This window comes from Paramacrobiotus metropolitanus, unplaced genomic scaffold (genome assembly GCF_019649055.1).
Source record: "Paramacrobiotus metropolitanus isolate TYO unplaced genomic scaffold, Prichtersi_v1.0 Parri_scaffold0000132, whole genome shotgun sequence".
Classification (NCBI taxonomy): Eukaryota; Metazoa; Tardigrada; class Eutardigrada; order Parachela; family Macrobiotidae; genus Paramacrobiotus; species Paramacrobiotus metropolitanus.
This window is the reverse complement of record NW_026570352.1, coordinates 119,621-143,309: the sequence shown is the minus strand read 5'-3', so window position 1 is coordinate 143,309 and position 23,689 is coordinate 119,621. Positions and strand designations below refer to the sequence as shown.

Sequence of the window (23,689 nt, the reverse complement as noted above, 5' to 3'; positions counted from 1 at the left end):
GGCGGTATGCAAACTTGGCGGTGTGACGTGCGTATCTTGACAGTGCAATGCATAGTGACAAATAAAGCAGTAACAGGAACTTCAGTTTACAGTATACCGCTTATGCTGCGAACTGCTAGAAAGTCGAACGGGTGTAATTTTCCTGCTGTTCACTCCGGTGAGTCCGCGATAATTTGACATATGCCGGTAACTGGAACTGTGACTTACGTTTTTAAGTCTTCGTGTAAAGGTATACTTACCACATTCAAATTTGTAACTGCAGTTTTACATGTATGTACATTATAATTTTTTTATTTACGTGTATGTACATTACATATTACTACTGGCATCCGGTTTTGGGTAAAAGTATTGTGGTTCACAGTTTAGTATTCCAGATGAAACAGATACAGTGTTTAAACTGATGAATCTTTAGTGAGGCCGTGGTTATGTTTTATAAGTGTCCCTACTGTCGATTAAATACACGAGTACAAGGTTTCGGTTCGTTTTTTCATTGTCGTTACTTATTGGGGGCAATGTCTCAGAGCTGTCGTAATAAATTGCCTAATATGGCGTACTTTTGAAAGCCGTGTATGAATACTACTCGCGTAAGAAGTAAACACCAACGAGTCGAATAGCAACAGATGGTATACAATACCGTAATTTGACCTCGTCAAACATCCGATCACTTTGCCTGTATATAGTGAGCGGATTTGCGCATTCGGATTTGTTGCCGGCCAGAACAACTCAAATTACAGTAGTTTCGCTTAAACGTAATTTTCTCCACAGAAAATTATTCAGAAACCATGTCTTCCAAATTCTGTGAAGTGCTTTGTAATCTGTTGGTTTTTTGTACCTAACTTGTTCGATTTAGTGAAGGTCAACGAATTTCCGCTGACCAACAAAATGCCGAGTGAACTGATCGAGGAGAACCGTTACCCCCGTTCTGGTGAAAGCAACTGAATTTTTTCTTAAAGACCACAATTAGGCGCCGTCCTGGAGAAGTCTTGGTGCCGGATTTTCAAAAAAAAACACACTATGTCATTATTTTTTTTATTCCACACTCCACTCTTTTTTTTTAGTCCAAGTGTGCACCCGTATCAAAATATGCCTTGCGCCAAAATAATTAAAACAATTAAAGCCACGATGGTTGGCACTGTTCAGTATATCTCATCATCGCATTTGCGGTATAAAATTGAGTACATGTTGCCGTTGTCCTTCACACCGCATATTAAAGCACTACAACTTTTTCACAGAACAAAGCTTAACAATTAATGAGCCTGCTTTATTTCCGTTTGAATTTATTCGATATCATAACAACTGTACTGACAATACAAGCTTCTGACGAATATTCAACATCTTCGCAGGTTCATTTATATGTCAGAGTTATAAAAAAGCCTATCAATGGCAAGCTGCGGAATCACTAGCGTCAAAGGTCACGCACTGTTTCAATACATATTATTCTCCATTATGCTCTGTATGGATTGCGGTATTGGATGTGGGTGCCGATGGCTTGAGGGTGTTCAATCCCAGTCCCCACCACGAAAGCCTCCCATGGGATAGCCCATTCCCATGCCGCCCATTGGCATGTAGCCGCCCATTGGCATATAACCGCCCATTGGCATGTAACCGTAACCGTAGCCGTCCGCGCGCAGTTCACTGATCAGAAAGCCTATGCAAATGGCAGACATTATAACCTTCATATTGTAACCCGCATTTTGTCAACATACGTATCTCGACTTTAAAGTAATATTATTATTATATGTACTGTAATATACGTTTTAATGGGCAAAAGCCACCAAACAATAATGATTTCAAGCGCCGGTACACTACTTGATAGTCAATTTAAACTTTAAAAAAACAATCAAAATCTCTTATCTTCTCTTGGGTTAAGGTATGTAATTATGTAATTACAGCTTCGATGTATGTACAAACCCGGTGACTCGTTTTCTGCATGAAGGTTCAGCGAGAAATACAGATTCATGGGTTACGCTAGGCTCTGTACCACGCCACGCTCTTTACGGGTTACGTGCATTTGGCATGGCTGCTTCACGTCAAATATTTGATATCTTATAATACATATAAACAAATTTATCGTATATATCAGAGAATTTATTAATTGAATTTATTCATCGCAATAATTCTAATAAATGTAGAAACTGTAACTTAATTAAGCATATCGCGTAACGTCCCTTACCGATCATAAGCAGCACCGCCATGACAAAGGTCACGTGCGACAGCATGTTTCTCGGTGAGCAGATAAATATTCGAGTTTCCGATTAAAAAAATCAAAAATTACTTTTTCAGCACTATTAACCGGAAACTGTCTGGTATCTTTATCTACTGACAATTATACAGTATACCAGCCGTCACCCGATAATGCTTATCCCGCACATCAACAACGGTGAATTTTTCGAGCATGTGATACACTTTCCAAAAGTGTCATCCATTTTTAACCCGCTCAGCAAAGCTGTTAACGGCATGACACTTTAGTCGGCAGGAATTTCTGGCTGTGAATGCTTTATGTTGGGTGTTTCGAGTGTGCGTGTGTGTGGACGTATCCGTCTTGCTTTCCACTAAACATCTCCAAAACTGACAAAGTCCTGACTTGCATAAAATGGATGGATGTCATTATGTGGCTAAGCGGAAATAATTATTGTACACATACATTTATTGTTAGGAGTACTCAGTTTCATGTTACGCTGATCTGAATTCTTTAATGTTCCTGCAAAAATTGTTACCTTTCGGCATCCCCATAGAAATTTCTCGTACGACAAAGACGACAATAAGGTCGGAATTAATTCGGTATATGTATTCATGGTACCAGCTATTGTACGATTTCGATGTACGATACACTCTCAGAAACTTCCGTGCTGTGCATGTTAGTGTATTTCGTACATATACAAATCGGGCGACAAAATATTATTATAGCCTTTACAAAAACTGTTGCATAAATTCAGTGTGCAAAAACACAAAAAAGCTGTGTAAAAGTTGAGTTCGCCAAAATTCTCAGAATGTTCACGTATTTGGCATCGACGTATCGTATACCGGGTCAGTTCCCTTACACGGTACTGTACAGTGTACAATTGTACCGTATGTAATTAATTTTTTGTGCAAAACTTTACATGCAGTATTTATTCAAAATGCCCAATATTTTTGTCGCTTGCAGTTAATAGTAATCTTAGTTATTCTGTAATGCTAATTATTAGTAACTACCGAAAACAAATACGACTTTTCTGTGTATTTTTGTAATATCGTACGACAATTCAGTTAAGTACTTACTGTGGTTATGATAAAAAATAGAAAAAGTTTCCTATTGATAATGATAACCCGAATTTTTCCTAAAAGTTTATTTATCGATTATCTATAGGCAACTGGTAACTTTCCATATGATTAGTGCGCTCGTTAAAGCAGTAGTACCGCCCGTCAAGCGGCATAAGTTTGCATGAGAAACTCTGCTGAATAAAACCCGGCAACCAACAAATTTTTCTCAGGGCCCAGCCCCAAATTTTTTTTCCAACCAATTTTCAAGACATAAAAAATAACAGAAGGACAACAAAAACTCTTCCCGGCATTCGGCAGTCTCATCAGCGCGCGCGCGTCACATAAAGCCCAAACAAAACAGCCAAGCCATCCGCCCGGAGAACGCAGAATCGAATCAAACAAAGAAAAAAATACAATCCGCCCGGAAAAAGGAGAGAAAACACAACTAAAACCGCGAAATTTTCTACTACAATTTTACCAATCTATTCCACGAAAAGACACGCTACATGCTAAACACATATTCGTATAAACAAAACGGTGAAATCGGCGCCGACAACCACGAGAGATCAAACGACCGCCACACCTATTTTACCCTACTATGTACATACTTCACTGCACGTTAAAAGCGCTCTGTTTGAACAGAAAAGTGAAAAACTAAAACCCTACGACACTCTTCCACATTTTCTCTGTTTTGTGCGTGCCAATCACAACTTGAGGTTATCCATCAGGCTGCGGACGTAGGCCTCATGGATCTTCATCACGAAGTCGCGATCATTGCGCAGCAGCCACTCCATGGCCTGCAGCAGCTGCTCCTTACTCAGCGGATTCACGCCCACCAATCCGTTCTTCAACGGGCCACTGCCACCGCGTTCCACCGGTTTGCCAGCGGATTTCAAGTCCTCCATCGCCGACGGCAGCAGCAGCGCCTGCCGGCCGTTATGCTCGAAATCATCCGGGGGACGCAGATCGGCGCCGGATCCTACAACTGAATTTCCACATAAATCATCAGGAAGATTTAGTTATTTATGACACGTAATATGTAGCATTCCTGGCTCACTGCTGACGATTACTTACATAATTACACAACTGAATAAAGATTTCATTTAGAGCACTAATTAGTAATTACCAATTTGTTGCAGGGACCGGGGTTGTAATCCCTTTGACAACGGCAATCGTAGTTTAATGGCTTTAATGTCGTTGTCTAAACGTACGAGCACAACGAAGCTCCGATTAATTAGGAAATTTCTAGAACTTTTAAATGCTATCGAAGCCGTTATATTTTTCTCGAGACGGGCTAGCACTGCAATACTCTAACTGGCTGAATATGTAGACTGAAAACGTTCATCAAGTTATGAAGAAATAATAAAAAAGAATTATATCCTTGCAGTTGCGTCTTATAAATAATTATTATTATCGACTTGATATCTACAATTATTTCACAAAATTAAAACACTCAAATGCTGTACTATTAATGGTTCCACAGCTTCTTCTACGACATTCTAGAGGTAATTACGAACTCCGAAATAAAAAAATAATTAAGCATCTTAAGCAACAGAGAAAATCAACGAGCAACCCCGATGAAAACGCAAAAACCTGAGAAAATCGTCACAAAAACTGCACTGGGCGATAAAATATGAAACAAAAATTGGTATGACTAATAATCTTTATAAACTGTAAAAAAACAACGAAATAATCCACGGTATTTTTTAAAAAAATCTTTAACAACAGTAAACAGATATTCAAAACAAAGAATCTGTTTCCTACGAAGTGTGAATTTACTAATGAACCGTTCTTCACAAATAAATTAATGGAAAACAAAAATCTACATATATTAATCCAGATATCTGTTTACCTTCAAAGACACCGGGCGCCACCAGCAGCGACTCCTTCACCGCGCTGCGACTGAAATCAAACGGCTTCCCGCCGCCCATCTCCGCGCCACCGCGCCCATTGACCAGCTTCCCCCCGTCGATATTATTCAGCTTCTCCGTCAGCATCCGCGCAAACCGAGTATCCTCCGAATCGCCCAACGAGTCCCGTCCCTGACTCCCCACACTGTTCATACTCACATCCAACACGCCCGGCGGGGCCCCGTTATTCTTCACCGGCGACACTTCCGCCACCACCGGGGCCTTATTCAGCCGCAGAAACTGCTTAAGATGATCCGACGCTTGGAAATCGATCTGCGGCGACGAGGAGGAATGGTGGATGGGAGCGGAGAGGGGCGGCACGTGCGGACCGACCGTGGGAGAAGGTAGGAGATGGTTGAGTTTTAGCGGCGGCAACGGCGACACCTGCCGGTGCAGGGGTCCCACGGGGATGGCGGTGCGCTGTGAGGAGGAGGATGAGGAGGAGGTGGATAAGACGGCCGGGTCGCTCAACGGCGGCGCCGACTCCACGGGATGCGAAGTCTGACGGTTGAACTGCAGGATAACCAACAAAAGATTAATTAAGTGCGGCAATGGGCCACCTGCTCTGGTTGCAATTAAAATATAAAATTACATCCAAACCGTGACATACTCGTACTATATTAAATATATTTTCCATTACATATAAATATATTTTCCATTTTCCATTACATTTTTCCAAATTACATCCAAACCGTGACATACTCGTACTATATTAAATATATTTTCCATTATATTTTCCATTATATATTTTACCAAGCAAATTTTCGATAATTATCATTAAACAAGTCTCCCTACAATTATCGAATCAACAATCAATTTTCAAATGCTGTGCCATTTTTCTGTGATATTTTTTTGGAATTAGAAGTCGGATTTTTGAAATTAAATCATTCCGCTGCACTGTACTGTTGTCTGAACTTCCTGTTTTGGACAAATTCAACGTATCTGACAATACGAATAGACTACAAATATTTTAAAATTAGAGAAGAAAAAATGATGAATAGTAATAAATTTCTAAGGTAAAAATCAAAAGGAAACACAGTAGAGAAATGAAGTACAGCTAAGTGCAGCCGTTAGCCGCTCGCAAGCGCCCCACTTCAAACTTCAAAATGAAAATTGAGCAGAATAATGATGGGAAAGCAAAACTGCCAACTGGCCGCGAGTGTAGGTGATTCACACGCTGAACGTACTCGTGTCAGCCTCTGAATAATGCCAACAAAAACAAATCAACAGTTCACCGCAAACAGCGTACCAGAACAAACTACCAAGCAAAATACCAAACGTACTCGCTTGTTAAATAAGCAACGGTACAACCGTCGCCTCTGCTATCTAATGCAGCTCAGATTAAAATTCAGTACACAGCTTACACCAAAAGCCAAACATAAAACAATTAAAAAAAATAAAGTATATCATCAAGTTACATTATCAAAATCATTATCAAAATTACATTACATTATCAAAATACATTATCAAAAATACATAGGTACATTATCAAAATAAATAAATACATTATCAAAATACATTATCAGTAAATACATTATCAAAATCAGTAACTCGACGTAAATGACAAATAACGGCTAATCAAATTAGAATAATCAAATTAACGCATACACAAAAGTGACTAAACCGAGAATTATTTAGTGAATAAATAACAGATAAACTAATACAATATCAAAACAAAAACGAGTAAATTCCGTAGAGGAAATTAACAAATTATTTCGGTTTACTGATTATTCCGTTTGATGCGTTTATTATAAGCGCATCACAAGTCCATACAACCTTAACAGCCACAACGAGCGCCCACGCAACGTACCTCTGCGCGTTTCGGTCCTCCCACGGGTTTCTTCCCGCCCATAACGGCCTCCGGACCCTTGCCCGGCTTTCCGTACACCTTCCAGCAGCGATCCGCGGTGTGGTTGGTCTTGCCACAGTGCGGACAAGCCTCCAGTTTATTCACCACCTTCAGGGGCTTCGGGGCCTCAGGGGCGCCCGGGGGGCCCTGCGACACCATGGCGGCGTAGGACACGCCGGCCTTCTGACTGGCCGCCGTCGTCGTCTGGATGCGTTTGTGCATCTCCTCGCACTGACTGCGCTCCGGGAACCACAGACCCTCAATCTTCTGCCCTGTTATCGTGATAATGCACCTTTATATAACCAGCAAATGAAAGCACGATATTGAGGGAAACGGTGATAAGTCAATCACCTTCTACTTCGTCCTGACTGCGGTATAACAGGAACGGGATGCGCGACTGCAGTTCCACGTTCACGTCAAACTTCTGACTCCAGCACTCCACGGACTCGCGGGCCAAGAGCAGTAGGCCAAATTGTGCGCTGTCCGCTCTATATCAAATATTCACACACTAAGCACCATAAAATTCACTTCTGCACGCAACTAAAACAAATAAACCTTCGAATATAATAGGTTATGTCAGATTATTCAGATCAAGAAATTTTCAGCAACTTCGCTTCACGGGAATGAGGAAAATCAATGGAAACGCGTCAACTGCCAAAGGTATGCACCACAATCACATCAGATGATCAAGCAAATATGGCAACCAAATACCATTTCCACAGAACAGTTCCATTACATTGCAAATGGACTCGTCAGCACAAAGCAAACAAGTTTCCAATTCCATACACCATTTCCGGTCACCGGAAACCACAGACTACCTCTGAGTACAGTGTTTTATGATAATCACACGTCAACCATAATTTTCCAGCAAAGCAACATTTTCAAAATTCTAATTACTTGAAATTAATTTTATAATGGCCGTAATAATTTTATAATAGTTTACACTGTAAACTAATTTTTTAAAAAAACGTGGTTTAAAAATTCACATTTCATCGACGATTTAACGACAATATAAAATAAATTATCGCGAGCATTAAAAACCCAAGGGAAAATTTAACGCAAGCAAACGCAACTAATAGATTATCAGCGGTTCACTTGTACCGTTGTACGTTAACGATTTATTACATGTGTTTTACATATCAGGAATCCAAACATAGCTAGACTGCGGGAGAGCAAAATAATTAAAAAATATCCATCAGCTGATGCAGCTACCGAACAACACACGCAAAATAACTTTAAATAAGTAAAATTACGAGATAGATCGTATAAACTTGGAATTAATCCACATTTTTGTGGATGAACATCCGCTACATCCGCCAGCATTCCACTAATTAGCGACGTCACTCACACACCCCCAAAATTCTTCCCGGCGAAAACTCTTCCACACCGCGGGTTCGTTTGCATTTTTTGCCACACACCCATCATCAGCACACGCGGCTGACATTAGCGTTCGTTGCGTGTACACAGCCGCCATCGACATTTCATATCAAACAAACCCCGGCGACTTTTTTTAGCCCAGCTGTCCAACACCATTCCCGACCCATAAAATAAATACTCGGGGGGTGAGCGCGCCGTGTACGAAAGAAAATTACGCTGATTTATTCTTCGGCGCTGAACTTTTTTGTTTATTAATAAATCGGCGCGCTGCACTATACAACGCGACACACCGCCGCGCTCTCCCATCAAACGCCAACCGATAATGTAAATAAACTTCCAAACATTTCTCCCCCGCTCAGCTCTTTCTCCCCCGTCTCTCTAATTTTTCAATCACCGTTGATTTTTGTGATGTAATCGGATCCTGAGCCATCCATCTTCTTCGTTCTGAGCACTTCGCATGCAAATTATTGCAGATTCGGCTCCCCTGTCACTCGTCGTTAACTGAACGAAAAATCCCCCATTTTTATCTGTGACAGGCGCTATTTTTATCCCGTTGATAAAATTTATTCTATCGTATTTTACTTGTATTAATTCGTGGATTTTTTAATTGTTGCTAACCGGACAATAATCCTGGGAAAACCAGTACTATATGATGGGAATTTTGACAGATTCTGTACACTGCAAAATCGTAGTTAAGTGGCTCGCTCTGAATGTTTGAGAGCACCAGCCTACATCCGCTTTCTTAAAAAATTTCGTATGAAGTTTAACAGTGACGCCAAATTTTTTTATGTGTGGACTAATTAGTACGGCAATCATCGGTGATGGATTTTCTCCAGACGGATTCATTTTGCCCGCACCCATCCATGCTCTTGATTTGTTGAAGCACACAGCGTGGGCCGCAGATGGTGCGCATGCGCCGACGCAGTCAAGGGTGTAAAACTGTAAATCGATTTGTCAACAGCACAACAAAAAATCATAAACAACATCGCTGTCGCACGCGCGCCTGACAAGCGACGATTTATGTGCCGGTGCATTAAAGCTCTCCTAGACTACACTTCCGGCAATCCGGGATTATCCTCCTCGATTCCAATAAAAAAAAGGTAAAATATAACGATCTTAACCCTGAATTTCCTTATACTGAAAACACAGAACTAATCATAAATAACAACAGACCGCATATTACGTTTCAAACCACCGGCCACAAGGCAAGAAAACCTGCATTCAAAAACTTGAAAAACCTCTTTAATAATCCTGATTAACCATCAATATTAATTGGTAATGTTAATTAATTATTAAGCAAGGCCAGAGGAAAGATCAAAAATATCCTAAATAATGTGAGCGATCAGTTTCTACTCATAAAAAATCGCAGAGAATCATGTCACCAGAAAATCATTGAAAATTTAAAACTGGAGATTTCCAGAAACTTTTTTACACCTTCAGAATTCGAAACCTTTCCTCGATATTAAATGTACGAGCAGCCGATAAAACTAGAAAAAAAATCAATTAATTTAGAAAAAATACTGTGACAACAGAACATTAAAATCAGAATGTAAGAAAACAAATTTCTGCGACGAGACGGGGAACGTTTCGTGTCTCCGTGATACTGACGCAGACCAGCCACGTGGCCTTCACTTTTCATCACTGTCTTCATTTAATTCCCACCCTAGAAATCAGCCGCAATTGCTAATCGACACCGACGCAAACGAGCGCGGCTATCCCAAAATAAAACCTCGAGCCAATCCGTTACCCGCCCATTGCGCGCCGTAACGACACTACCGACGTTCTTACAGCGGAAAAAAAACAACCTCTTCCAAAACCTCTCCCTGGACACACTTGACGTATGATTTATTTGTGTTTAATTGATTCCTCTGGGGCGGTGCACATGTTGCGGAAGGATATGCGATGGGAAAGATAATAACTTCTTTGCGCTCAATTGATTCAACTGAACGCTTTCATCTATCAGCAGTCGTGTGCTCTACATTTTTTTTCCGCTACGGGTTTAAAAATATACACAGAATCACAGATGCACTTGTGTACGACGCGGTGACGGCAGTGTTTGCCGCATATTAATCCGCTAACACTCGCCTCAAGAACGCCTCACGCTCTCTTGGGAAGAAAATCGCTTTTCACCGCATTTCACCCTCCTTCAACATTTCTGACTTTGTCACGTCTGAAATCTAAATTTTCAGCTCTCTGTTTCGCAGTCTTTTAAAAACCAACATTTCAAATCTCGGCATAAATTCCCAGCGACGATTTGCGGTTAAATCTAGGGTCAGTTTATTCAGTCTGACAGTTTTCTCATTTTTAACTGGGAAATATTTCAATGATACATTTTTTTAAAAGGCTTCCTTTCCTTGCCTAGAAAATCGGTAAAAAAAAATCTTGATTATTCTGGCTTTTATATTCTATTATTTTCTATGCAAAATGTTATAAATTTTATATTTCGTATTATTAAAAACCGTCCTGCTACTGAGCGGAAATTTATTTTATAATATAACAATATTATTAATTTTTTATTCTGCAGGTATATTTTATTTCAGCATTTCTATCTTCAACGTTTTTTTTTAATTTTTGATTTTTAACAGTTCGACTTCGAAGCAGAAACATTCGAAGTCGAACTGTTAAAAATCAAAAATTTAAAAAAAACCGAATGTTATCGCATGATCACTGATAAATTTTAGTAAAATATTCCAATAATTTTTGCTTATTTTAGGCTAAATTTATCCAATAATTTCCGTTCCTTTTCGTCATGATGATCTAATAATTCTTCCTATTCTAATGGAGCAGCGGATTAATTACGGCACAACATATCGGAATACGGATGATACAATAACGAGGATATTATTTTTCATTTGGCAATCAATACGCGCGTCGGATGTTTGGCGAGCACGTCTGATTTCCGGCAGCTGACAGCCAGCACACGGGATTAACCTGGATTACTCGAAAACAGTCCTTATCGATCGTCTTTATCGGCTGGCAAACATGACGTCAGTCACGTGCGGCTTTGTCTGATTCTTGCTACACGCTTACTATTATCATCGGAATATTTCTGCCTCACCACAAAAAAAGCGCTGACACAATCCGCATCCATAATAAAGGTAAGGCAGAAAATAAACAATCACGTGTCTATTTTTGTCATAATTTATTCAAATGAAAAATATTTTCAAAATTCAAAAATCGCATTAATATTTGAAAAATAATAACCAGAAAATTCCTGTAATTAAAAGAGATTTTTGTTGCATTGAATTTAAGTGCGCCCTTCATTTCCTCGCTACCGAAAGGCGGAAGCACTCAAAACCGATGGTTTATTAACGAGAACGACACTCAATACAAACGCGTAAAAATCTTCCAAAATTACGGTAATTAACCAATTTCCGCGTCTGTTCATCTCGCGCTTCACAAGAGCACTTGAACATAGTTCCGACATACCTGCGGTAAAAAAGAAGAGTTCCTTCACAGTCTGTCGGATTCTGTAAAACACAACACAAATCCGATCAAGTTCACGTCTTCAAAACACGAAAAAATGTTTAAATTTTAATTTCCGTATCTAAATGTCGCGCATCGCACCAGCTCCCCGTCACATACTACTACAAACCAGTTCAACGTACAGGGAAGTCATAAGTACCACCGTGCTATTCAATGATAAGGTAGTCAACACTGCAAAAATGGGAGGAAAACGCTACAGCAGAATCCTCTTACCCATTTGTTCTTCTCCGTATCGAATCTGTACAATTTCACCTCCTTGGCGGAATAGACAACCTGCGTAGCGGAGGGATCGCGCTTCTGCAGTGCAGCAAGGAAGAACCCTGACAAGTTTTCCTTGTTATCGGACATTTGCTGTCGTGAATTTGGCGAATAATTTAATTCAAATGACGCACAGTGCACCGAGCACAGCCAAAACAATCTCGAAATTTAAGTCTCCACTTTATTTAAAAGTTCAAAAGACTAGCAGAAACTGGGATCTGGAAACTGGGAAACAGACACGTTTTGTAAATTTCCAACAAATTTCTCCAATCTGTGCAACATTCAACAACATTCAACATGCAGCAGCAGGCCAAGCAAGCGAAGCATCGCGATGGCAGCTGTTTATGAACGTGCAGTTCGGCTACGGTTCGGTTCAAGCCAGTATAGCCCGAGGGCCGAGTTACATGAAATGAGTCGTTGTAAATTAAATTCCCAGTTACTCTGCTTAGTTAAAGCATTACTGGAAATGGGAAACGTGGTTTTGCGTTCTTCTTAACTGAAATTTGCTTACCCTGGACTAAACGAGTAGGTCAAAGTGACGTCATGGCTACTGGGAACTGCAACACTACCAGCATATTCCATCAATAACAGTTTCTCAAAATGTTGCAGTCGATTACAGTAAAAATGTACAATGTACTCGTTCACGAATAGAGGTAATTAATTTCATTCTTATACTGTTTTTGACGTTAATGGATTTGAATCATTTGACGTATAAATTTCCATCATGAATATGCGCATAAATAGAAGATTTGAGGTCCAAGTCTTATACAAATTGTACAATCAGCACTCTTAACTCCTTAAACTAAACAGTTTTTCGGAATACCGTACAACCAATTACCGGATCAAGTACTAGGAACTTTGTGTACTGTACACTTCAGCGGCTTTGCCTATAATTACAAATAATTATATGTATTTTTATGTACAATTATGTGTATACAATATAAATTTCAAAATACCAATAATAAACACCAGTCGAACAAATTTCATGGTATTGTGTAGCTAGCGATGATACAAGCCTACAGTATATCACGAGTTTGCTTAAAAAGTAACAACGGTAACAATTAAATATCGAAAATGAGCATTAAAACTCTAGCTATGTATTAGCCGTGTACAATACAGCACTAATACAACCGTAGCAGCCTAGTAGGTATGCGTACGAGTACAGAACGTCAGTTGCTTTGTCGAACAAGCGGTTGCAGCCATTGCACTACGAATAACATTACACATCCATACTGGGTTTCTGTCAAGTAAAGTTAATTAAGTATTGTTTGCGGCACAATTCGTACATTTTAAACATTTTTCATTGTATTTCGTCGTATAGCAATACCGGTCACTTTCCCCGCAAAGGCTCAAATGTACCTTCTGTGGATAATAATGATATCATGCAACATGAGCTAGTTAGCGTAAACGGCATCCAACGTACAGTACATTATTATATCAAACAAATACATAGTGATAATCAAATGCTGACTTGCACGTATTGATATTGTATATTTACAGAGCATTATTACTGATCCACATACATTTTATCCAGCTGCAAGCATTGCAATTACACATAGAAAGATTTGAACGACTATCACAGAATATAAGCGCTGTGCAACAGAAAGGTCACTCCGCAACGGCATCCCAGGTCGCGTTAAGCTGTCCATTCTTGCGCTGATAATACAGATCACAGGGGTCGTCCGGTTTCCGGACCATGGGGATGACGACATAAGGCTGCAGTGGGAACTCAGCGGTCGGCGCCGGGACGCACTGGTACGTGATGGAGAAGACATCCGCCTCGCACTGCTCGTATTCATCCGGCGGCTCCACGCGGATCGTACAGTTGTGCATCATCCCGGTGCAGCGGTGCGAGATGATCAGACTGAAGGGGCAGCCGCGCACGTAGGTCAGCCGGCAGCGGGACATATTTTGCTGGGGATGGTCCACGAAATGGTAACCGCTGCCGCCGAGGATCCACACCATGGGGAACTCCGCGGTGACACATTCGAAGGTGTACACGGAGTTAACGGTCATGTTCACGTGGAAAAACGGCGGTGGCGGGCGCCGGGTGGAGGTAGAAAGGTCAAGCTGGGAGGTGTTGTGGAAAACCAGGGCGGAGGCGTTTAGGGTGTCGGAGGCATTGAAGACCGGATCGATGATGTCGGGTACCGTGCCGTTAACTGCTTCGACGGTCGCGGTGTTGTTATCGGCACCCAGCACAATCTGTAATTGCATTTAATTATTAAGAGGACTTACGTACTTAATGTAGATTTATAATTAAAATCACTTTACGAAGGATTGCGTTAGGCCGCGGCTGTGTTCTGCTTAATATCATTCTGATCAAAACTAGATTCAAATTGGGAATTTAATAACTGACTACTTTTACGTTACTGGTCGTCGACCAGGATACAAAATTTCTTTTATGAAACTATTTTACTTAAAAAAAGATTAGCGGATACGTATAATATCATTTTATATTATGTACAGTATTTACCACTGTTGCTTCTTGCTTCGTAGTACTTACCGGGTACATCGACACACATAGTACCATTATCGCCGCCGGTGCAAAATGCAGCAGACATTTTCCCAGCATTTTCACAAAGTATCCTCGTGGTATATGCTATTGGGTATTGGGCAACAAACTCCACCGAAATTTAACGGTAATTTGAAAACCCAGAAGCTCCTAGGAAACCCCGGGACCGATAATAATTTAACCGGTGTACCGGTGTCGAAAATATACTTTGCAACGGCAGTTTCTTTACCCCTCTGCAGCACTATCGTGCACGTTCATGCGTACATATAATTTTCGAATAAAAGTCACTTCCTGTTTAATAATCCGGTCGCTTTTTATAACAGACGGAGCCGTGTACAACATGGGATTTATTTTAATTAACGCGCCGACAAATGTGCCACGGCATTATAATATTCTAATGCTAAACAAGCGTACACAAGTGTTTTGGCATTGTTGTGCATTAAATACTGTTGTTGTTTAGCTGACGGGTATAAGTGCCAAGAACTTGATCCATTCTTCGTGTGAACAATTAAGTTTATGAATCAGTTAACTTCTTATGCAACTGGAAATATCTGCTACGTACAAGTGTATGTACATGTATATTCGAATGATAATGGTTGTCGTTATTTATTGAATCGTTACCGGTTGTTTTCACAATGTGGCAGTACTTATGTATAGCTTGTCCTTAGCGGTAGCACGTCAAAGCCGTTAATTCGATTAACCGGATGACTGCTACTTGATTTTCTCATGAAGTCGGAAACGCGTATAGACTTTTTAATCGGATTCCGTTAATATAGCATGTAATATTGCCGGCATACGTTGCCGGAAGCGAACTGCTTTAGCAGGAAAATTAATGTTGATTCAGTTCCTGCGGTTTACTGGTGTTCAGAGTCTTAGCGGAAATAAGACAAACGGTAGCTGAAGTACATAAACCGTCGCGCTAAAGAGAAACATTTATTTACATGAAAATTGCCACCAAAATCGGTATAAGGGCCATCCAAAATTTAGGTATAGTGCTAAACGACGCATTCAATACGGCAAAAAACATAATACGTAACATGATTTTGTCAAAATAAAATCAAATGCGTTATTTGTATAAGAATTGTCCCGATCGACAAACGGACATTCAGTTTTTACGGCTTATTCCCTTTCGCTGGTCCTGGGGCGCCTTTGGACTTTAAGACGTCCGTGGTCTGGTTGTGCGCGTGTTCGGGATCCCGGGATTTATGCTTGGCCGCGCGTTCCGGTCCGACCAGCATCTCATCCGTATCCACAACGACCCCGGCTTCAGATATTTTGTTTTTCGACTGAAGAAATTATTTAAGAAACGATAAAAGCAGCAACTTAATTACTTATTCCTGTAAAATTCAGATCACAATTGTTAGTTGTTACAGCACGAATTTGCCGGTTATTTTACCTTGATTTTTTCGGCGCTGGCAAGATTGCAGATCAATATTGCTGATACCAACAGCATGACGATCCACATTTTGGCAACGAAAACAGACTTCATGGTGTAATTATAATTTATAGCCGATGAATGTTTACCTATACTAAATTTCAGTAATCCAGCGATTTTTTTTGCGGTTAAACAAGGTGAGAAAACTTGGAGTGGCATACAAACGACAAACTGATGTGGCTGGATATTTTTTTATAGGGCACAGAAAATCGAACACAAAACTGGTTTTACTACTCTACAGTTGTACAAAAAACCGGTCTTTGATACACCAGTTATCTTTGCGTTGTAGCCTCTTTATTTGAGGCTTTTATAGGAAATTCTTTCACGCGCCCAGTATAATTATAAAATAATTGTATGGCTAGATCCGTCATGTTCACGAAGAGAGCTAACAGGATCTCAGGATACCATGTAGGGAAACCTGGAAAATAAATTACGGAGGAAATCCGTTTTGGCTTAGTGATTGATCGTGACTGCGAAGGCAGTGAAAGCTTTGTACAGATCTCTGTACGAATATCTTTTCGGTTCAATCCCGAATTTCAGGGATTCTTAAACATAATTATCAATTATCGTTTTGCAGTTACTAGTGAGATCGTTATGCATAATAAGAAGAAAACCTCGACACAAATCAGCTGTATTTATTTGTCAGTCAAACGGTTTTCCACAGTACTGCGTGAGGCTGCTAATTATTCGCAAATGAAATGCGAACATTACTCTATTAAAATGCGAAGTAGACATTGTGGGTGTTATACCTATCTTTCAATTTTCACCGTTTTCAGTTGGTGCATATCTTTGCAAGCGTTTATGTACTCTGTATACATACTGGCCATTGCCGAATAATAGCTCTCAGTATCAAAACGATTTAATTTTAGAACGAAAAGCATATCCAATCACATTTCGATGATGCTCATACCCTTTCTCACAAACCGGCTGCGAAACACCGCCATCACTGCAGGATGCGCAACAAAACAAGACACGATGACGCGAAATTATTCCAGAACGAAAAATATTGGAGATATATGAGCATGTATAAGCAGATAATTTCCGGGTCGAGGGTTTCTCTTACGGGTTGGGTGGTCGTTCGTTCTTGGCCGCGCGCACCGGATGCGCGGAGCGGTAGTGCGCCGCACGTTCCGATCCGTACAACATCACGTCCGTGTCCACCGCTACACCGGCTTCCTTGGTCTTGTCTTTAATACCTCGCTGACCGACCTGTGCAGCCAATGAGATTATGACAATAAAAATATAGTAATATTGCTATAATATCATTTGTATCATTTACTTATATTTGCACCTTGAGTCGCTCGGATGTTGTAGTTCCGAGAAGCAGAGAAACGACGACAAGTAAAAGATAAACAGCAATTCGGTGAAACGCCTTCATTTTGAGCAGAGGTCTCTTTCCGAGTAAAACAAATTTTCAGCCATTAAATCTTTACGTTACTCTATAGTTTACCCTTGTTTAGTCATGAGCGCGAGGTTTTTCGTTCTTGCCGAGTTGGCTGAATGCTTTTCAAGTACGCTGTTCATCCTGTCGTGTTTTGCTTAAGTAAGCACAGCAGAATTACTGGAAACAAACGTGTCGTTTTCGGAATGAAACCGATATCTGGGATGCACTATATATAACACAGTAATTTTTAATCAAAAATAGTGTTCAGTACTTATGATTAGGAAGGAGACCATGCTTCATGGAAGAGCTTAAACTTTATTTTACAGCTGTTTGCGGTTAGATTCGGCATGGCAGTAACTAATAACATAATATCACAATCAGTTATAAACTATTGTACTGTGTACACAGACATACTGTTCGCTAATATAATAATGATATCACAATTATGAGAGTATTAGAGCGTCAAATTTTATAATCTCCATCTTAAAAAAAGTGTCCACCGCGTTGCTAAGATCGGATACCGATCGTATACACGGCCCAGCAAAGGCCAGGGCTTTTTAATTTTTTAAATTAGTGATCTCGGGGCATCGAATTAGCCGTTAACCGGTTTTGAATTCCTCAGTTAACTCCGGTACGTCATCGATTTCTTCGCTGTCCGCTGATCGAGGGTGACGATGGGCGGTCTGATTTCTAGCAGCGCGCTCGGGTCCGAATAGGGTCTCCTCGGTGTCCACGGCAATCTGCTGCTTCTGGGCGCCACCTTGGTGTTCTGTATCTGCTCCAACCGCCTGTGAGTTGCGTTTCTCTCGGCTTTCAGGGGCGTCGTCATGACAGCCTCTACATCCGCCGGGTATGGCCTGAAAATGTTGGTTGATGAGATCGTGAGTGGCTAAATTAATAAACATTAATGTTAAAGCTGTTGCACACGTACCTCTACGGATATGCAGGCGATAAGGACAACCAAAAGCCCGATAGTTCCCATGTAGTACAGCATCGGCGTCATTTTCGCTACTTTTTAGGTTAGTATACTTTCAATAGTATTGAAAAGTTGGCAAAATTCGTTTGTACCTAGTTAAGAATTCTAGTCACGATAATGCGCACCGCAGTTGCTTAAATACGGATTTACGAATCATTCACAAAATGCTGCTGGTCATAACGTGCGCACTGCTGCGGTGAAAATGCTGTAATGAACAACATGTTTATACAAACAGCTTCCAAGAAATTACATTTAGGTCGCACTTTCACCGGTAACACTTACACGTTGCATAGCAGAAGAAAGTCAAAAACAATCGTATTACACAAAAACACCAAAACATTATTGTGTAACGATGAGAGCGGTGGCACAGTGTGTTCATTAAGAGAAAACATTTCCCTACAAATGGCGAATTCGTACAGTTGCTTGTTAATTTTAATGGGCTGCCCTCTAAGTGCAAAGTGTATACTGGTTTCGTTAAGTTAATCAGGAAAACAGCAGGAAACCGATGCAATGTTCCGATTAAAGTCAACCCGCAAAAGCGACAAATAACGGGCACAGATTGATAAGCGCTTTTGCTTCAACCACTGAGAAAAAATTATGCACGTAACCGGTATAGTCCAGCCCGGCAATAGAATTCCAGAGTTACCACGCAGAAAGCCCTGCAATGTTAATTTTAAATTTGTGAACCCCTTTCCTGTTTTGGTAATGAAATTAGCGACAAAAGCGCTATAACCACTTTACACTTAAGTGGACACAAGCGAATCAGCAGCTGGGCGATGAAAACTCCTACGGATGTTACATGACCTGCATCCATAGAATACCATTTTCGACTTCTCGTTGGAGCGATCTTAGCCCGTATTTTTTGCAGAGATCGGACCTTTATAATAATACAGCCTGTATAGTGTATAGCAGGTGTGCTCTTAAGCGTTCAAGCTTATCACGACGACATTCATAATCCAGAAAAATGTACATAAAAATTTCATTTGATATTTAAAGATATTTGATATTTATGACACGATTATTAACAAGAATGATTCTTCTCTAAAAGGCTTGAGTGCAAATTTAACACCACTTAGAGGATCGGATACCGATCATTTGTACTGTCTAACAGCATTTTCGAAAACAGTGTTCGTAAAAACCTCTTTGCCGTTGACTGCTGTTCTATTCCTCGGTCAGTTCTAACTGCAGGTGAACGACGACTTCGCTATTGACTGATCAAGGATGTCGCTCGACGGTGTGATTCCTGTTGTTCGGATTCTGCGACGTCTCCGTCCGGTTTCCATGGTTCCCCGAAGGCGCAGTTTGTTTCTCTTTCTGTTGGCCGCCCGTATGGGCATTTTCTGACTGATTTCTCAACGGCTCTTCCGTATTTCCAGCTAGCTGTTGGGTAGTGCTGCTACTGGGCCTTAAACTATTGGAGGTCGCTGCCTGGTTGCCGCTGTTTCCTGATTCAGTATGCGCCTGGTTCCCGTTGTTCCCTGAAGTGGCGTTCTGAGTATGATTAGTACTGCTTCCTAACTGCGCTGTCTCGGTCTGGTTTCCATTACTTCCGGAACGCGCTTGCGTCTCTTGGGCTACCTCGGTACGGTGAGCGTTGTTGTCCCCGGAATGTTCGGTCTGCGTCTGGCTGTTTTGGCTGCCGGTATGGAGATTTCTCGAATGATTCCGGTTGGTGCTTTCTTGTTTCGTGTCTACCGCAACTGCCTCGGAATTGCGTTTCTGCCGACTTTCTGGAGCGATGCAAATCGGGCACCGGGGTTTGGCCTGAAAAGCACGTTTTTAAGGAATGAAATAAAGACGCATCGTTGTTTAAAGTTGTTGCATACATACCTCTACGGATGTACAGGCGATAAGGACAACCAAAAGTCCAATGGATCCCATATAGTATAACAACCGGGTCATTTTTACAGATACTTATACTTTTAACAAGTTTGACAAAAACCGTTTTGATTTATTGTTAGAATGATTTAGTTGCAGTGGTGCGAGCAAAATCTGTTGTTTGATTTAAATATGGATTCGCAAACCATGTCCATGAAATCGGCGTGCTCACCGTTGCGCCGAATTTCTATCGTAATAAACATGTATTTTCGCTCTAAACGTCTAAATCAAAATAATACATTTAATTATTGTATCGCAGTTTTGCCGGTTAGCGCGATGTGTGGTATGAGCTTATGGCACAAGAAGCTGGAAACAATTATATCACTGAAAAACATCAAAATATTGTTATGTAAAATGAGTCATGCTAGCACAGCGTGTTTCATTAAGAAATGTACGTTTTCTTGGAATATACGCATACGGCGTTCATTCATTGATTCGGTTGTAAACGTAATAGTTACTGGTCTGCTAGCTTAGAGAGGAAAAAGAAATCAGTGCTGGATTTTCGATGACAATCAGCCCGTAAAACAGACGTACACGAAAGCCTCATAGATGTGGTGTCTTGTTATCGGTTATTAGAACGACCTGAAAACTGTTTTTAGAAAAATAACTAATCAGGACCAGACCAAAGCTTACTTATTTGCAATCTGTATCGAAAAATAATCGGAAAATCGTCAATACTAATACCAAATCTGATACTTTTTCCCATCCTCGAATGAATTACCGTCCGCCAGACGATACGTACCTCGCTGATATGCATAAGCGGATTTGTCTGTGACGCTGTGTAATCCGGCGCGATTATCTTACTTTCCTTCTCAGAGTTATATACGAGTATAACACATAAATTTTATAATACGGAAAAGGTGACAGTTATAATTGTCACACTTAAGTATTGCCAGAAGATATTTGACACCGCAGTTGCAACGCGTGTTCCCTTAATCTGCACAGTGCTCACGTTGTCCTTTGTGATCAGCCAATACTGCGAGTCTCATGGACCGAGACCTGATCCCAGGGACGACTTAACAGGGCTGCAGCGGGTACTCGGCCGTCGGTGCCGGGACACACTGGTGCGTGATGGAGAAGACATCCGCCTCGCACTGCTTAATTAAACGCATTCGGAGGATGCACGCGGATCGTACAGTTGTGCAACATCCGGGTACTGCGCGCGGTGCGAGACGACTACGAGTAGACTGAATGGGCAGCCGCGGGCGTAGGTCAGCCAGCAGCGGGATTATTACGATTCTGGTGGCTGCTGCCCACGATGATCCACAGTTCCACACCATTGGGAGTTCCCTGGTGATACACTCAATGGTGTTCGCAAAGTTAACGGCTGGGTGTTGTCGTATTCACTTTGCACCTTGGCGTTTGTCGTTTTATATAGGTATTCGTCGGAATATTTTAAAACATTACCCACAGGTATTTGAAACTATTCGTAATTGATATTATTCAGTATAATTAAGACATTCTTTTATACAGCTGTTTCTATAGGGTTCAAGTTCATAAATCAATGAAATGGGAGCAAAAAGGTACATAAAAACATTATTCGATAATATACAGTAGCCCGTAACAAGATGACCTTTTCTCAAAGAGACTTAGGCGCAGATAAAAGATTTGTGAGGATCGGATACCGATCATTTGTACATTTGTACGGCACTTTTGTACAACACTAATTTCAACAGCACTTCTTTTTCATTCGTCGGATAAATCCAACACTTCATCGACTTCTTCACTCTCGACCGATCGAGGGTGTCGATGCGCTGTCTGATTCCGGGCGGCACGTTCAGGTCCGAACAGGGTCTCCTCGGTATCCACAGCGATCTGTGTATGGTTCCCGTTATTCTGCGACTGTGCTGTCTCCGTCTGATGTCCATGATTCTGCGAATGCGTATTTTGCGTCTGGTTATGGTGACCGCCGGTATGAGCATTTCCCGAGAAGTTTCTCGACGTAACTGGCTCATCGGCATTCCCAGCGTTCTGCTGGGCGTTACTGTCATTGCTCCTCAAATTCCCCGATGTCGCTGTCTGGTTTGCGTTGTTTCCCGATTCAGCCTGCGTCTGATTGCCGTGGTTCCCTGAAGCTGCATTCTGATTATGATTGGCACTGTTTCCTGACTGCGCCGTCTCGGTCTGGTTTCCGTTGCTTCCGGAATGTGCTTGTATTTGTCGGGTGTGGTTGGCAGTGTTGTTCCCGGATTGTTCGGTCTGTGTCCGATTATTATGGCTGCTGGCATGTGTTGGTGTTTCTTGGGTGCCGTTTGCATTATTGTTCTCGGTCTGTGTCCGATTATGATGGTTACCGGCATGGGCATTTCCCGAACGATTGTGGCCACCGCCTTCTTTTGTTGCGTTTGTCGCAAACGCTTCCGTATTGCGTTTTTGTCGGCCTTCGGAATCAACTTCGTCATTGTCGGTGCAAAACTGTGGGCACCGATTTCCCTGCAGAATTTCGTCGATTAGACGCGAAACTAATTCACATTGGTTTAACTAGATCTTTTGCACACATACCTGAGCGGATGTACAGGCGATCAGGACGAACAAAACTCCGATAGATCCCATATAATATAGCATCGGCGTCATCTTCGCTCTTGATTAAACGAATATATACTCTTAATTAAAAATAAAAAAGTCACCAAAATCCGTTTTGATTGAGAATGCTCTGGTCGCTATGATGTGCAGACTGTCGTTGCTTGGTTTAAATACCGATTCACCAGCCATTCATAAACAGTGCAGGTCAGAACGTGCGCGCTGTTTCTTGGAAATTTTACTGGTATATTTGTAATTACAAACATGTTTTTTTGTCTTTGAACGAAAAAACATTTAGGTCGCAAATTTGCCGGTTAAGCGCGTACCGCTATTATGGCACAAGAGAGCCAAAAAACAATGATATCACCTCAAAAACACCAAAACATTATCGTGTAACGCGAGACACGCTAACGCATCGTGACTCATTGAGAGAAAAACATTTCCTGCTCTTTACGCGCCGGCTTTCATTCATTGTTTTGGCAGTGAGCGTAAAATGTTTGCTTGTTGTAAGAGAAACAGGTAAAAACCGATGGAGTAATTCCGATAACAGTCATTCCGGCAAAACAGACGTACACGAACATCACACAGCCACACAGACAGACAACACTGACCGCTTTTTTCCGCGACCGGTTAGGAACAGCTTTCTACATGCTGAAAAAACTACGAGTCGCATATCGTAGCACATGCGCTCTCCTCGTACAAGCATTTATCCACAGATCAAACTGCTCTTCACCCGGTAAAAATAGCCAAGTACTAAAATTAGAACGGAGAGAAGCGCTGCAATGTAACACACTTAGGATACACGTAACCCGAAGGAAAGATGCTACAGATGTTAAAGACACACACTAGACCTAGGACGAC

At 41.2% G+C, this 23,689-nt stretch overlaps 4 protein-coding genes and 1 long non-coding RNA gene across 6 annotated transcripts; all 5 read right to left on the bottom strand.

Annotated features, from left to right (window-relative positions):
- Positions 1-1,247: 1,247 nt before the first annotated feature.
- LOC129598921 (uncharacterized) lies at positions 1,248-2,437 on the bottom strand. Its single transcript, XR_008691841.1, has 2 exons — positions 2,174-2,437; positions 1,248-1,648 (listed from the first exon to the last, which is right to left on the bottom strand). It is a non-coding gene; the product is annotated as an uncharacterized LOC129598921 (long non-coding RNA).
- A 1,029-nt stretch (positions 2,438-3,466) lies between these two features.
- Positions 3,467-12,402, bottom strand: LOC129598908 (uncharacterized). Of its 2 annotated transcripts, none has more exons than XM_055496997.1 (6): positions 12,076-12,402; positions 11,806-11,846; positions 7,351-7,487; positions 6,961-7,271; positions 5,093-5,663; positions 3,467-4,225 (listed from the first exon to the last, which is right to left on the bottom strand). In XM_055496997.1, the coding sequence occupies exons 1-6, from the start codon at positions 12,208-12,210 to the stop codon at positions 3,945-3,947; spliced, it is 1,476 nt and encodes a 491-aa protein (XP_055352972.1). In that variant the 5' UTR covers positions 12,211-12,402; the 3' UTR covers positions 3,467-3,944. The 2 variants fall into 2 exon arrangements, with proteins under 2 accessions (XP_055352972.1, XP_055352973.1); XM_055496998.1 differs by having other exon boundaries at positions 3,467-4,219.
- A 1,091-nt stretch (positions 12,403-13,493) lies between these two features.
- On the bottom strand, positions 13,494-15,060 carry LOC129598910 (uncharacterized). The gene is made up of 2 exons (XM_055497000.1): positions 14,627-15,060; positions 13,494-14,325 (listed from the first exon to the last, which is right to left on the bottom strand). Exons 1-2 carry the CDS (start codon positions 14,693-14,695, stop codon positions 13,729-13,731), a joined length of 666 nt encoding a protein of 221 aa, XP_055352975.1. The 5' UTR covers positions 14,696-15,060; the 3' UTR covers positions 13,494-13,728.
- A 2,768-nt stretch (positions 15,061-17,828) lies between these two features.
- LOC129598912 (uncharacterized) lies at positions 17,829-18,517 on the bottom strand. Its single transcript, XM_055497001.1, has 2 exons — positions 18,386-18,517; positions 17,829-18,311 (listed from the first exon to the last, which is right to left on the bottom strand). The coding sequence occupies exons 1-2, from the start codon at positions 18,455-18,457 to the stop codon at positions 18,054-18,056; spliced, it is 330 nt and encodes a 109-aa protein (XP_055352976.1). The 5' UTR covers positions 18,458-18,517; the 3' UTR covers positions 17,829-18,053.
- Positions 18,518-21,853: 3,336 nt separating this feature from the next.
- On the bottom strand, positions 21,854-23,103 carry LOC129598909 (GATA zinc finger domain-containing protein 14-like). The gene is made up of 2 exons (XM_055496999.1): positions 22,811-23,103; positions 21,854-22,741 (listed from the first exon to the last, which is right to left on the bottom strand). Exons 1-2 carry the CDS (start codon positions 22,880-22,882, stop codon positions 21,995-21,997), a joined length of 819 nt encoding a protein of 272 aa, XP_055352974.1. The 5' UTR covers positions 22,883-23,103; the 3' UTR covers positions 21,854-21,994.
- Positions 23,104-23,689: the final 586 nt, after the last annotated feature.